Raw genomic sequence first — 13,327 nt, 5'->3', positions numbered from 1 at the left:
TAGATAGAGAAACGATCTCATCTCATCTTATTCCATCATTACAATTTTTTCAAATTATCATACAAAATATAATAAATAGTTAAATTTTTTCAAATTCTAAAATAATAATAATATTAAAGAATAATATTCTAACAATATTTTATTCAACTCATCTAAAACCATCTCATCTCATTATCTAAATGAGCACTAAGCATCCCTTAGCCCCACTTCCTTATATAGGGCTGTTTGATTAAATAAAATCAAATTATTTCATCTCATCTTATATAATCGTTATAATTTTTCAAATTCTCACATAAAATATAATAAAAATTTTAACTTTTTTAATTACAAAAATATATATATATATATATTATAATAATATTTTATTAAATTTTCAATAAAACTTTTCGTCTCATTTTATCAATTGACTGCGTAACAAAAGAGGGCTTAAGGTTTTTCCTTCTAAAGTGCCTGGTAAATAACCACCTCGTTGCAGCTATTCTCATTTGCAGTTCCGACCCATTGCAGTTCCGACCATCACTGATCGTCAATATCATCTTCAATGTTCGGCAACAACAGCATATCAATCTCGGTATCCGACGAAGACTCCGATGATCTCGGCCGGATGCGCGTCCGAGTCCGTCGGAAGCGCAAGAAACCCAGCCACCGGTTCAAGAACGAGTTGGCTCGGCGAGTACTTCGGTTGCTCTTGAAATACTGGACGCTCCTGATCTTTCTCCCAGCCGCTGGATTGCTTGTATTCGAGGCCTCGAGGATTGGCAGGAAACCGAGTCTGGTGGTGAATTCGGAACTTGGTACGGTGAAGAAACCGAGCTCGGAGAAAAAATCGGAGGGGAATTTGAATCGGCTTGATCCCACGACTCGGGTCGTTGGCGGCGTTAGAGAACGTAAGTGAGCTTGGCAGCTTGAAGTTAAATCTTTATGGTTTCCTTTTCATTGCTGAGAAAATTAAGTTAAACAAATGAGTGAGTTGGTTAAAAACTTTTTTCCTTTGTGTCATCGAATTGGTTAAAGAAAATATATTTGTCGATATGAATGTGATTCATGTTTTGACCACTGTCATACTTTGTTAGTCTATCAGTAATCAGATAGAATCATTTGGTTGGAAAAAACTCGATTGTCCATGGGGAGCTTTTGGGTTGTGTGCATTGGTATTTGGGTGAGCCTTTATTGAATTTGAGGCATGAAGTGCAAATCTTTGTCATCTTCTATATTTAGTGGTTACTGGTTTTGGAAGCGCTGATGATGTAGCATTGTTGGAGATAGCATACGAGGTTTGCTTGGGATGTATCAAACTTGAAAGTCTTTGGTGTGTGATCGACGGTCAGTGTATAGCATACCGCATTGATCTATATCCTGTGGAGAAATGTAAGAATTACAGGAGAAGAAGCACGAAAGAACAACAGAGAAGAATTGCTGAAGATGCTATCGCATAAAAGTTGTATTGCTCTGTACATTATGTTGTTGCTTTATACAGGAATGAAGCAAAACAAATCCTAACTAACCAAAGAATATTCTAACGCTATACAGGTAGCTTAACAACCTGTAAATTTACATAATAGTACAAAATACTTCAGCTATGAATGGGACTATTTAGTAAATTGCCTGAACAATTATCATATGAGATGTGTCCATTGGATATAGGGTCTGGCTGCATATCAGCATCTTGGAGGATGCCACGAGTTGCTGCAAATGCATTTGCATGAGATAAGTTGATGTTGGACTGCTCTAATCCCCCCCCCCCCCCCCCCCCCCCCCCCCCCCCCCCCCCCCCCCCCCCCCCGCAAGATGGAGAGTAGATGTTAGCTACTCCTATCTTGGAGATATGTGAGTAGAGTAAATGAGAGGGCAAGGACTTGGTAAACATATCAACAAGCTGCAACTGTGTAGGAACATGAGCAGTCTGAAGTGTGCCTACTTGTATCTTGTCCCTTATAAGATGACAATCCACTTCAATGTGTTTTGTCCTTTCGTGAAACACCGGGTTAGATGCAATGTGCAAAGCGGCTTGATTGTCACAAAATAACTCTGCTGCTTGAGGGTGAGAGATGGCAAGATCAGTCAACAATTGCCTTAGCCAAGTGAGTTCAGTAGATATTGAAGCCATGACCCGGTATTCAACCTCGGCAAAGGACCGGGATACAACAGTTTGTTTCTTGGACCTCCAAGAAATGAGAGATTGTCCCAAGAAAACGCAAAAACCAGTTACAGACCTGCGAGTGTCTGGGCAAGAAGCCCAGTCCGAATCAAAATATCCAATGAGCTGGATAGGAGAAGCAGTAGACAAGATGATGCCTTGGCCAGGAGCATTCTTAAGATAGCGTAGCACGTTGTGAGCTGCAGCAAGATGAATAGTTGAAGGCCGATCCATGTATTGACTCAGGACTTGAATGGGATAGCTTATGTCGGGTCTAGTGAGGGTAAGGTAAAGCAATCTACCAATGAGTTGGCGATAAGGGGTGGGATCAGATTAAGGGGTTCCAGAGGTTTTGGTTAATTTCTTGTTTTGATCCATGGGGAGTTTAATTGGTTTAGAAGCAAGGTTACCAGTATCAGCCAATATGTCTAGAGCGTATTTCCGTTGGCAAAGATGAATTCCTGTGGGAGAACGAGCCACTCCAATACCTAGGAAATACCTCAGTGAACCGAGATCTTTGATGCAAAAATGGGTGTTCAAAAAATTTCGGAGAAGAGAAATGGAGGTAAGGGAGCTGCTAGCAACTACTATGTCATCAACTATTAGAACCCTTGATATTTCCTCACTGTATTTCTTAGGCTTCGTTTGGATCATCAGCTCATCTCAACTCATCATTACAACTTTTTCAAATTCCAACACAAAATATAATAAACAATTCAACTTTTTCAAATTTCAAAATAATAATAATATTAAAAAATAATATTCTAACAATATTTTATTATCTCAACTTAACTCAACTCAACTCACTTCAACATCCAAACGCAGTCTTACTGTAATGAATGATGGAAGAGATGGATGAAAGTGGAATGTTACGGCAATGCTCTAATAATCGTATGCACTACATGTGTTTGATGAATGGAAGCAATGGAAATGAGTATGAAGAAATGCATTTATATTTGGATTGATACGTTGGAACTCATTCGAGGTAGTCTTCCTCCTGCAACAAACTACAGCTATGAATTTCCTCAATGTCTGAATGCCTCCACTCAGGCCCCGTCCTTACCCAAATACCAAAACTCTAACAAACTTTGCAGGCTAAACTAACGTTACCTGCTACTCATTGTGACTGACAAGACGCACCGTTTTGGTCATGACCAAAACACTGCGTATTACAACTGAATTAAAAGGAAACCTGCATACTAAAGAAATGCTTCTTTTTGGCCTTTAAGAGTCCACACACGCTGTGTATAACACTGAAATAAACCTAACATGTTCTTAAAAGCTGAACGCACCGTTTTGGCTTATAAATGCCAAAACGTTGCGTCTCATAATGGCAACCCAATCTAACTTAACTGCAAACGACACCGTCCCCACTTCTTTTACTTAAAATCAGTTCCAGTTCACTTCAGCTCGATGCTTCCTATCTTCATTTCAGCTTAGGGTTCTCTTCTTCATTTCGGCGTCATAACATCAACATAAACAAGTAGTGCTGTGAAATCAGTAGCAGTGATACAAGTAAAAAGGCTATAATCAACCTTGGATTGCTTGAAACCAAAACTGATCAGAGATTGAGAGAACTTATCGTAACACTGCCTTGAGGCCTGTTTGAGGCCATAGAGACTTTTGAGCAGTCTACAAACTTGTCCAGGTTGACCTTTAGTGTATCCCGGGGGCTTCTTCATATATATTTCTTCATGTAAATCCCCATTAAGAAACGCATTGTTAACGTCAAACTGTTGTAAATGCCATCCTTTAATGGCAGCCAAGGCAAGCAAGGTTCGGACTGTAACAATTTTGGCAACTAGGAAAAATGTTTCATGATAATCCACTCCCTCTTGTTGAGTAAAACCGCGAGCAATTAATCGTGCTTTCTTCCTTTCAACTGTACCATTAGAATGGTATTTGGTTTTATACACATTCTTGCAATCAATTGAAGCCTTCCCAGGAGGTAAATCTGTAAGGACCCAGGTCTTGTTGAGTTCTAAGGCATCAATTTCAGCTTCCATTGCTTTGCACCAATCAAGGTCCTTGGCCACTTGTTTAAAGTTTTGTGGGTCTTGTTGTGAAGAAATGGTAGAAGAAAATGAAGCAAATGAAGGTGATAAACGTGCATAAGAAATAGAAGAAGCAAGTGGAAAATGAATACCTGAATGAGCTGATGCCATGTCCACGGGTTGGTTGGATGAGATGGAACTGACTTGTTGACAATGAAAGTCCTGTAAATATTTAGGAGCTGTTCTGGCAAGGGTTGATCTACGAAGGGAGGGACGGGATGGAATTGCTGGGTAGGGTAAGAGAGAAGAATCTATGGAAGGTAAAGGTACAGGTGGTAATGTAGCAGGAAAATTGGGAGGGGGAGAAGTAGGAGAGGATGGTATAGGTGATGAAGGTGGGGAGGATATGTCTAATGTGGAGTTAGAAGGAATTGTGTGAGGAGAAGGAGAAGGTTGTAATGAGACAGTTTGCATGGGATAAGGAGAGGGTAAAGTTAAGGGAAGAGGAGGGGATGTAGAGGTGGTTTGTTGATGAAAGGGAAAAATATGTTCATGGAATGTAACATCCCGAGATAAGAAAATAGATTTGGTATTGAGATCAAGCAATTTGTATCCTTTTATACCAAAGGGGTAACCGAGGAAAACGCAATGCCGACCTCTCGGATCAAATTTTTGGCAATTGTGGGAGAGGGTGGAAGCAAAACAAAGGCACCCCAATATTCTCATGTGAGAGTATGTAGGAAGCTTGTTAAACAAAAGCTCAAAAGGTGTTTTATTTGAAAGTAATGGACTGGGAATGCGGTTAATAATGTAGGCAGCTGTAAGTATGCAATCTGTCCAATATAAGAGAGGGAGGTTGGATTGAATTTTTAAGGCTCGGGCTATGTTTAATAAATGTTGGTTTGCGTTCAACCTTTCCATTTTGTTGTGGAGTTTCCACACAAGTTCTTTGATGAATAATGCCTTGGTTGTTAAAGAATTCAGTCATTTGAAATTCAAGACCATTATCACTACGAAGGATTTGAACTTTGGTGTGAAATTGAGTGTTGACCAGATTGCAAAAACCCTCAATACATTTTCTGGTATCAGATTTTGTTTTAAGCAAGTATATCCAAGTACTCCGAGAATAGTCCTTAACGATTGTTAAAAAATATTTGGTGCCATCATACGCTGTAATGGAATGGGGTCCCCATATATTGCAGTGTATGAGTTCAAAAAATGGTTTTACTTTGATGAGTACTATCAGGAAATGGGAGGCGATGATGCTTTGCAATTGGGCAAACAAGACAAGGATTTTTATCAGAAACAGTAGAAATATGATTACTAATGCAAGGATCTTTGATTACATGTATTTTGGAAGTAGGTGTGTGATCCAACCTACAATACCAGTGATCAGAGATCAGATTTACATCCTTGAAAATTGCTGAAACAAAAATGTTTTTGTGTAATGAAATGGAAAAGTGGTCGAAAAGGGCTGAAGGAGGAACTTGAGCAGGAATCAAATTGTAAAGTCCAGCTTTCATCTCACCCATGATTGTGTGAATTAACCAAGGAGTGTGTGTGTGTGAAGGTGAGGAGATACCATTCACGGTGGGTGAGTGTGAATAATCTGCTTGGACATTATTGATTGCATGCGTAGCAATGGAGGCCTCCGTTGGTTGTAGTAGAGCCAACAACTTCTAGTATTGATCCTTAGTGAGGGTCATCTTGGCATCTGAAATTTCTTCTTCTTGGTCAAGAGAAGACATGTTAGTAGATGCATTGTATTGCTTGGTTTTGCCATGAAACTTGTGCCCTGGTGGGTACCTTTGCAGTTTATAGCACTTTGCAGCTATATGTCCTGTCATATGACAGTGGGTGCAAGTTGGGGGTTGAGCATTTCCAGCTTTGAAGCAAACCTCAAGAGTGTGGCCTTGAATTTTGCAATGGGTACAAAATGGTCTTTCTCGTTTGGATGATTGGAGAGATTGAGGTAAGGGTTTGTATGATGAGTAAGGTCGGTTAACAGCAAGCGCCATAGTTTCAGTAGAAGGAAGGTTCGGCACCATGAGATGTTGCATTTCCTGTTGTTGAACCATAGAAAAAATTTTGTTGATGGGAGGTAAGGGGTCCAAGATCATAATCTGATCATGAGTGGCATTGAATGAATCATTAAGGCCCATAAAAAATTGGATTACACAATCCCTTTGATAGCGATCAAGAAGAACAGCTAGCTTGCCACAAGAACAGTCAGGCAATGGATCATACAGATGGAGCTCATCCCATAGAGTCTTAAGTTTGCCAAAATAAACAGAAACATAATCATTGTCTTGAGTCAAACCTGTTAATGCCTTCTTGAGTTGGAAAATGCGATGACCATTAGATTGAGTGAATCGTTCTTGGAGTTCTTTCCAGACTTGAGCAGCATTGTCCACCAAAGCAATGCTGGATTTGAGAGAGGAATTTATGGAGTTATGCAACCAAGAGACCACCAGGTCATTGCATCGCTCCCATGCATCAAAAAGGGGGTCTGAGGTTGATTTTGGTTTAGGGAAAGTGCCATTAATAAAACCGAGTTTATTTTTGGCACGGAGGGCCCTGCACATGGCTCTCGACCAAGTAGTGTAGTTTTCAGAAGTAAGAAGATCGGGGACTAAAGGAAGAGATGGATTATCTCCATGGTCAAGTCAGTAAGGATTGGTTGGGTTGGAGAAATCCAGAAAAGGAGATTTGGATGTGTTGGAATTTTCACCAGCCATTGAGAAAAAAAAATTCTTACTCTGTATCGAGCTCTAGTACCATGTAAGAATTACAGGAGAAAAAGCACGAAAGAACAACTGAGAAGAATTGCTGAAGATGCTATCGCGTAAAAATTGTATTGCTCTGTACATGATGCCGTTGCGTTATACATGAATGAAGCAAAACAAATCCTAACTAACCAAAGAATATTCTAACGTTATACAGCTATCTTAACAACCTGTAAATTTACATAATAGTACAAAATACTTCAGCTATGAATGGGACTATTTAGTAAATTGCCTGAACAATTATCATATGAGATGTGTCCGTTGGATATAGGATCTGGCTGCATATCAGCATCTTGGAGGATGCCACAAGTTGCTGCATTTGCATGAGATAAGTTGATGTTGGACTGCTCTAATAAGAAAACCGACCATATGTAGAAAAGTAACAAAAATTTCTGAGAGTCTTCTGCGAGAGATTGAATGAGATGTAAGGGGAACTGTAGCCACCTATACAAAAGAGGAAATTGATGGTTGTAACATATGCCTTGAATGAGAAATTAATCCCATAATCTTTCCCACCTATGTTGTTAAGTTCCACTTTGTTTTCTTCTTTCTTTGATTGACAAAATGGCATGAAAGTAGTAATCAATTGTGACTTTGTGACCAGCTAATATTTTTTCACAATAGACTGCATCATTTGCCTACAACTTGCAAATATATGTTACTTTTCAATGTTTCCACTATTGCATTTTAGTACGTGTACTAAGGATTGCCACCTTGGATTCACTTCCCATCAAAATATGTTACTTGCAAGTATGGTATCAAAAATATGTTTCCACCATTGCAAAATATGTTACTTGCTTTATGGAGGCAGATTGTGGATGTTAAATATGGGAGGATGTGGGTGGAATTGGTGTACTATTGAAGTAAAAGGTGTGTATGGGGTGGGTTTGTGGAAGTACATTCGGTTGGGATGGGGTTATTTTATCAGAAACATTAATTTCAAAGTGGGGGAACGGGACAAATATTTATTTCTGGCTGATACGTGGTTCGGGGATTTAGCTCTTAAATTTGTATTTCCTAATCTTTTTAGGATTGCTAGAAACAAATGGGCTGCAGTGGCTGACTCTTATCAGTTATATAATAATATGTTGCATTGGAATGTGGAATTTACTAGGGAATTACAGGACTGGGAAGTGTGTGAAGTTGCTGATTTCCTTGTAAAATTTTATGATTCGAAGATCGATCAGAATAGGGAATATAGGCTGCTGTGGGTGCATGATTATAATTCGAGATTCTCAGTGAGATCTTTCTACAAGGTGTTAAATAGTCACGGTGATAAAGTATGCCGCTGTAGATACAAGGGTGCCTAGTAAAGTTGCATTTTTTTGTTGGCTGGTGTCTCTTGAGAAAATATTAACCATGGATAATTTGAGGAAGCTGTGGAACGAGAATTTTGCAAGGGTAGGCTTTGCTTGGGTGATGCCTTTGCATGTGGTGGACTTTTTGGCTAGCTGGCAAGGTTCAGTGGGATGTGGAGTCAGTGCAGCAGCGTGGAGGATGATACCCATGTGTTTGTTTAGGTGCTTGTGGTTAGAGAGAAATGGGAGGTGTTTCGAAGATTGTGAACAAACCATGGGGGAATTTAGGAATTTTTTCTTTAGCACCAGAAGTTTTTGGGTGAAGAACCTTGTAAGGGATGGGAATATTTGTAGTGTTTTGCCTTAGTTCTATTTTGCTATAGCTTGTATCTAGGTGTACTCACTTGTACACATCCTGTATACTTGGGCTATGCCTATTTACTTGGAATAAATTCTATTATTACCTATAAAAAAAAGTATGGTATCAATATCCAGCAAATTTGTTTTTTACTTATGTTGGGCGAATACTTTGGGTTGCATCTACTACGTGCACAGAGAGAGAACTTTCAGTGGTTTGTGACATAAATAGTAGAGAGATGGAGAGGGTACAAGAGAGGAGTTTCATTTACAAGGGTTAAGGGTCACGTAATAATAGTAAAGCTAGTGTCTACTTTGAGTTGTTTTTTTTTTTTTTTGGGTAGAGATATTTTGTGGGTCTCTGATTTCTGATTTCCTTGATCATTTTGAGCCAGGATAAAGCAGAAGATAATAATAATTGATTGAAACTTTTCTTAAAAAAAAAAAAAATCTGGGGAGCATCTAGATTATAGTTGTACTTGTGTTATTGAGACGATCAATTTACTGCTGTTGGATACTATTTATTGACAGTCTAATTATTTTTCTCAACGGTATCTTTGATTATGTTAATCATCTTGTAGCTAGAAGGTGTTAAAAGCAGTTGTACATATAACATGTGTTTGTGCACCTTATCAGGCTGCTTGAAGCTACTTCCTCCCGAAGAACTTGAGCATCTGGATGTTCCTGTGGGTGAAGAATCCACCAGTCCTGTGAATAAAGTGTTGTACATATCAGAGAATGATACACTATCTTTAGTAGGGAACACTGCCCTGTCTCAACATCGCACAGAAGCCACACGATTTAATTTGTTTACTGGAAACCAAACTCTTGATCAAAGAGACAAAAGTTTCAAGGTTATAAGCTTCATTTTAATAGATTTGATGGCATCTAGAATAGATGCTCATAGTCATGTATAAGCTGGATTGAAATTTAGTTCTCTTGACTTTTCTGTAGAAACTGTTTTGACCATAAAGCCTGATGAATTTTTGGACCCTACACTTTAAACTTATGCTTCTCTATATGCTAGGCATTGCTCATTTTAGTTAGAATCTTGTTTCTTTCAGGCGAGTGAAACTCCTATGGTACATTGTGGTTTTTACAGTGACAATGGAGGCTTCAAAATTTCTAATGAAGACAAAGAGTACATGCAAACTTGCAGAGCAGTGGTGTCTACTTGTGCATTTGGTGGTGGAGATGATCTTTATCAACCTATTGGAATGTCAGAGGCATCATTTAGAAAGGTTATGTCTATTTTATAGAAGTCAGAATTAATCACCCTATTTGGATTGCCATTTCACTTTGCTTATATGTGAAATGTTTTGAATGGAAGCAGGTTTGCTATGTTGCTTTCTGGGATGAAATTACTCTGAGTGCGCAGGAATCAGTGGAAAATAGAATTGGTGAGAATGGCTTTATTGGGAAATGGCGCGTTGTGGTTGTCAGGGAACTTCCTTTTGCAGACCAAAGGTTAAATGGTAAAATCCCAAAGGTAAGAATTCCTAGTTCCTAACTAGGTGTAATCACATGTATACTTCCTGTGTAGTTGGGCTATACCTATTTTTATATCAATAAAATATCTTCTTACTTATAAAAAAAAAAAAAAAAAAATCCCAAAGGTCAGAAGTGCGAAAATTGGCTCCATTATTTTTTTTATATTTTATTTATAGAAATAAATTGTATATACATAGTTTCATTTCTTTGTTGATACCTGTCACTTGGATCTTCCTTTGTTTTTTTACAAGTAAAATCATCACGCTTTTACATAGCGGGGTCAAACTTCCTTTGTCATGTTTCTTACATTGAAAGGCTATTGAATATAATATCTGTTTATGGTTACAAACACATGGCCAAACCTTTTTTGTGATAGGTGAACAAAAGTTTATTGATAATGACAGTAGGCGTAGCCCAAGTACACATAATGCTTTCTATTCGGTGTTTCATATTTATTTCATTCCATCTGGTGCTCTTTTTTTCTTTTTTCATTCTCTCCTTCAGGAAATTGATATGCATATATTTAATAAATTGACACTCAGAATATGACACAGGAGTCATGAAGTAGTAAACCATATTCCCTATGATATGAATGTTTTACTGCATTGCATCATGCATTCCTGCTTTCTAAACCAGGCAATAATGAAGTTTATTGATCTTGATACCTCTCATTGGTTGGCTACATTTTTGTTTTTGGTATCAGTTGCAGAAACGGTTCTAGATATCAATTTATATTGTAACATTTGATGCAGCTTAATTGGTCTCAACTTCTTTATTTTTTGAAATTTTGTTAAACTTCTTCCCTTAATAATGCTTTTAAATAGAATGGAATAGGTCAACGTGTGCTGTCTTGTTAAAATCCATGGATAGATTTAAGTTTCATTCCTTCCTTTTCTCCTTTGGATCCTCCGTCTGCCTTTCTCTCTTCCTTTTGCTGAAGTGATGGCGGGTTGCATCTTACTTATAAGAAAAAAGTGATGGCTGGTGCATCTCTGCTTATGGTGTGTGGAATCCTTTGAGCATCATGATCCCAATCAAGTGTTGTTCCAAGTTTATGAATTTGGTTTCATTTTTCAATTATTAGAATAAATAAATAAATTAGGTTTTGCTTCGAGGGTTGTGCCTGTGACTTCTTTTTCATCCGTTTTGGTTTCCTTTGATCTGATTAGACTTCTGTATAAGGTAGAAATTATAGATGAATGTTGAGATGTGTCTATTTAAATATCTTTCTTAGGACCTTTTGTACTTCTGTTGTCTTCAGATGTTGGGTCATCGTCTTTTCCCTCGTGCAAAATACTCTATCTGGGTAGATTCAAAGTCCCAATTCAGGAGGGACCCTTTAGGTGTGCTGGAAGCGCTTCTTTGGCGTTCGAATTCGGTACTTGCAATTTCAGAACATGGAGCTCGCAGCAGCGTCTATGATGAAGCTAAGGCTGTTGTCAAGAAAAACAAAGCCACCCCAGAAGAAGTAGAGGTGCAATTGACTCAATACCGCCGTGATGGCTTCCCTGAGGACAAGAGATTTAATGGAAAGAAAGGTATTTCTTTTGTTCCTTGTTATAAGGGCTATAGAAATAGCAGCAATAGGAAGAATAACTATAATCTAAAAGGTGACTGAAATTTACAATTTCTCTTGGATGTTTAGATATGTTCAAGGGAAAAACAATTTGCAGTTTGTCTTGAAATTCCTTTTTTCTTTTTAACTTTTCCTTTTGATATTTTCCACTGCATCTACGTTGGTATATAGCTGTCTTCAATTTTCTTGCCTCCTACCTCCCTTTTTGCCTTTCCTCATAATTCAAGGTGAAAGATGGTTTCGACCCCCTTGGCCTGGGAGGCTTATACGAGAATACCTTAACATTAACTTGGATAAACCCAAACTGTGTTCTTAATGTTTGGGACCAATCTCTAAGAGCAAAAATCACCTGCATTAACCAAATTTGGACTCCAGAAATTTGAAACCCAAATAGTTTTTGTGCTCACTCATAAAATTATTCTTCTGATGCAGCTCTAGCCGAGGCTTCTGTCATTGTGAGAGAGCATTCGCCATTGACGAATCTGTTTATGTGCCTATGGTTCAACGAGGTTGTCCACTTCACATCTCGGGATCAGCTAAGCTTCCCATATGTTCTATGGCGGTTGAAAGTGCTCAAGAACATCAATATGTTCCCTGTCTGCACTCGCAAAGACCTTGTCAATAGCATGGGCCACATTCGCAAAGCTAAACCCTTGATTCATTAGTGCTATAAAATCTAGTTCCATTTACTCATTGTTAGCTGCATCCATTCCTTTTTTTCATTTCTTTCTTATTGAATTCCTTATTAGCAGCATTGGTCTTCCTACTACTTTTTTTTTTTTTTTTTAATTCCCACACCCCTTTTTTTTTTTTTTTCTGTTTACAGATTCAAACAAACTCATCTCTAGATTTGTTTATTAACTGCACAATTACCTCTTCTGGAGGACTCCTTGTTGCTTGGTCGTTCCCCAAGAGATTTTTCCCCCTTTTTGGGTCTGAGCCTCAGACTGTCTACAAAATTGGAACTAAACATAATGATGGCTAAAGAAAAGCCACTGGAATAGACGGTAGTTAGAAGGCTCAAAGAATAATTTTCTCTAAAATAATGTTATTTTTATCCTTTTTATTCTGAAAAGGCCCTTGATTCCTTACAAGAACTAGACGTGAATAAAATTACTTTATTTTAGAGTAGGTGTGCTTGTTAATTTCAACGGAGTTGGGGAAAAGATGAAAGCAAAATGTCTGTAACTATTTGAGATTTTTATGGATGGTATTTTCGCCCATTACAATCTTTTCTAAAATTGAAATTAAGTTCGACACTCTCCAGTTTGGAAAAAACATCTAATGATGGATTTTCTGAAAGCGTATGTTTTTTTAGGCTACGTTTGGATAGTAAGTTGATCTTAGATGATTTGTGAATGATAGTAAAAAAAATAATGATAAAATATTAACTAGTATCCAAACACAACCTTAATCTATTTTGAGGCTTGATCCTACTTCAATATATAAGAACCAAACAAGTCAAACAGCTTTTGGGCTATTTAAGAACTTTTTCATCCTTTTTCTAACAATTTTGACCTTGCTTTACTAAATTGAGCATCAATATATTATTTTTCCATCAACTAATACGTTTGAATATGTGCTAAGTGCTTTATTTTTGGTAAATTAAAAAGGACAAAATAGCCAAGCTTATTGTGTTGTCACTGCTTCCCAATTTTCCATCTCACAACTGGGTCAAGCATTTCTTT

The 13,327-nt window shown here is 37.9% G+C and overlaps 1 protein-coding gene across 1 annotated transcript; it reads left to right on the top strand.

Annotated features, from left to right (window-relative positions):
• The first annotated feature begins 421 nt into the window (after positions 1-421).
• On the top strand, positions 422-12,390 carry LOC121242781 (probable hexosyltransferase MUCI70). The gene is made up of 6 exons (XM_041140730.1): positions 422-887; positions 9,209-9,426; positions 9,637-9,813; positions 9,906-10,061; positions 11,325-11,601; positions 12,072-12,390. The coding sequence occupies exons 1-6, from the start codon at positions 542-544 to the stop codon at positions 12,302-12,304; spliced, it is 1,407 nt and encodes a 468-aa protein (XP_040996664.1). The 5' UTR covers positions 422-541; the 3' UTR covers positions 12,305-12,390.
• Positions 12,391-13,327: the final 937 nt, after the last annotated feature.

The sequence above is a fragment of the Juglans microcarpa x Juglans regia genome, chromosome 8D (assembly GCF_004785595.1).
Source record: "Juglans microcarpa x Juglans regia isolate MS1-56 chromosome 8D, Jm3101_v1.0, whole genome shotgun sequence".
Lineage (NCBI taxonomy): Eukaryota > Viridiplantae > Streptophyta > Magnoliopsida > Fagales > Juglandaceae > Juglans > Juglans microcarpa x Juglans regia.
Note: the sequence above shows the minus strand (reverse complement) of the source record. Positions and strands in the feature narration are given on the sequence as shown.

Coding starts and splice junctions, on each gene's coding strand:
- LOC121242781 (XM_041140730.1), top strand. CDS start 542: ATGTTCGGCAACAACAGCATATCAATCTCGGTATCCGACGAAGACTCC. Junction 888..9,208: donor CGTTGGCGGCGTTAGAGAAC/GTAAGTGAGCTT, acceptor GCACCTTATCAG/GCTGCTTGAAGCTACTTCCT. Junction 9,427..9,636: donor AAAGAGACAAAAGTTTCAAG/GTTATAAGCTTC, acceptor TGTTTCTTTCAG/GCGAGTGAAACTCCTATGGT.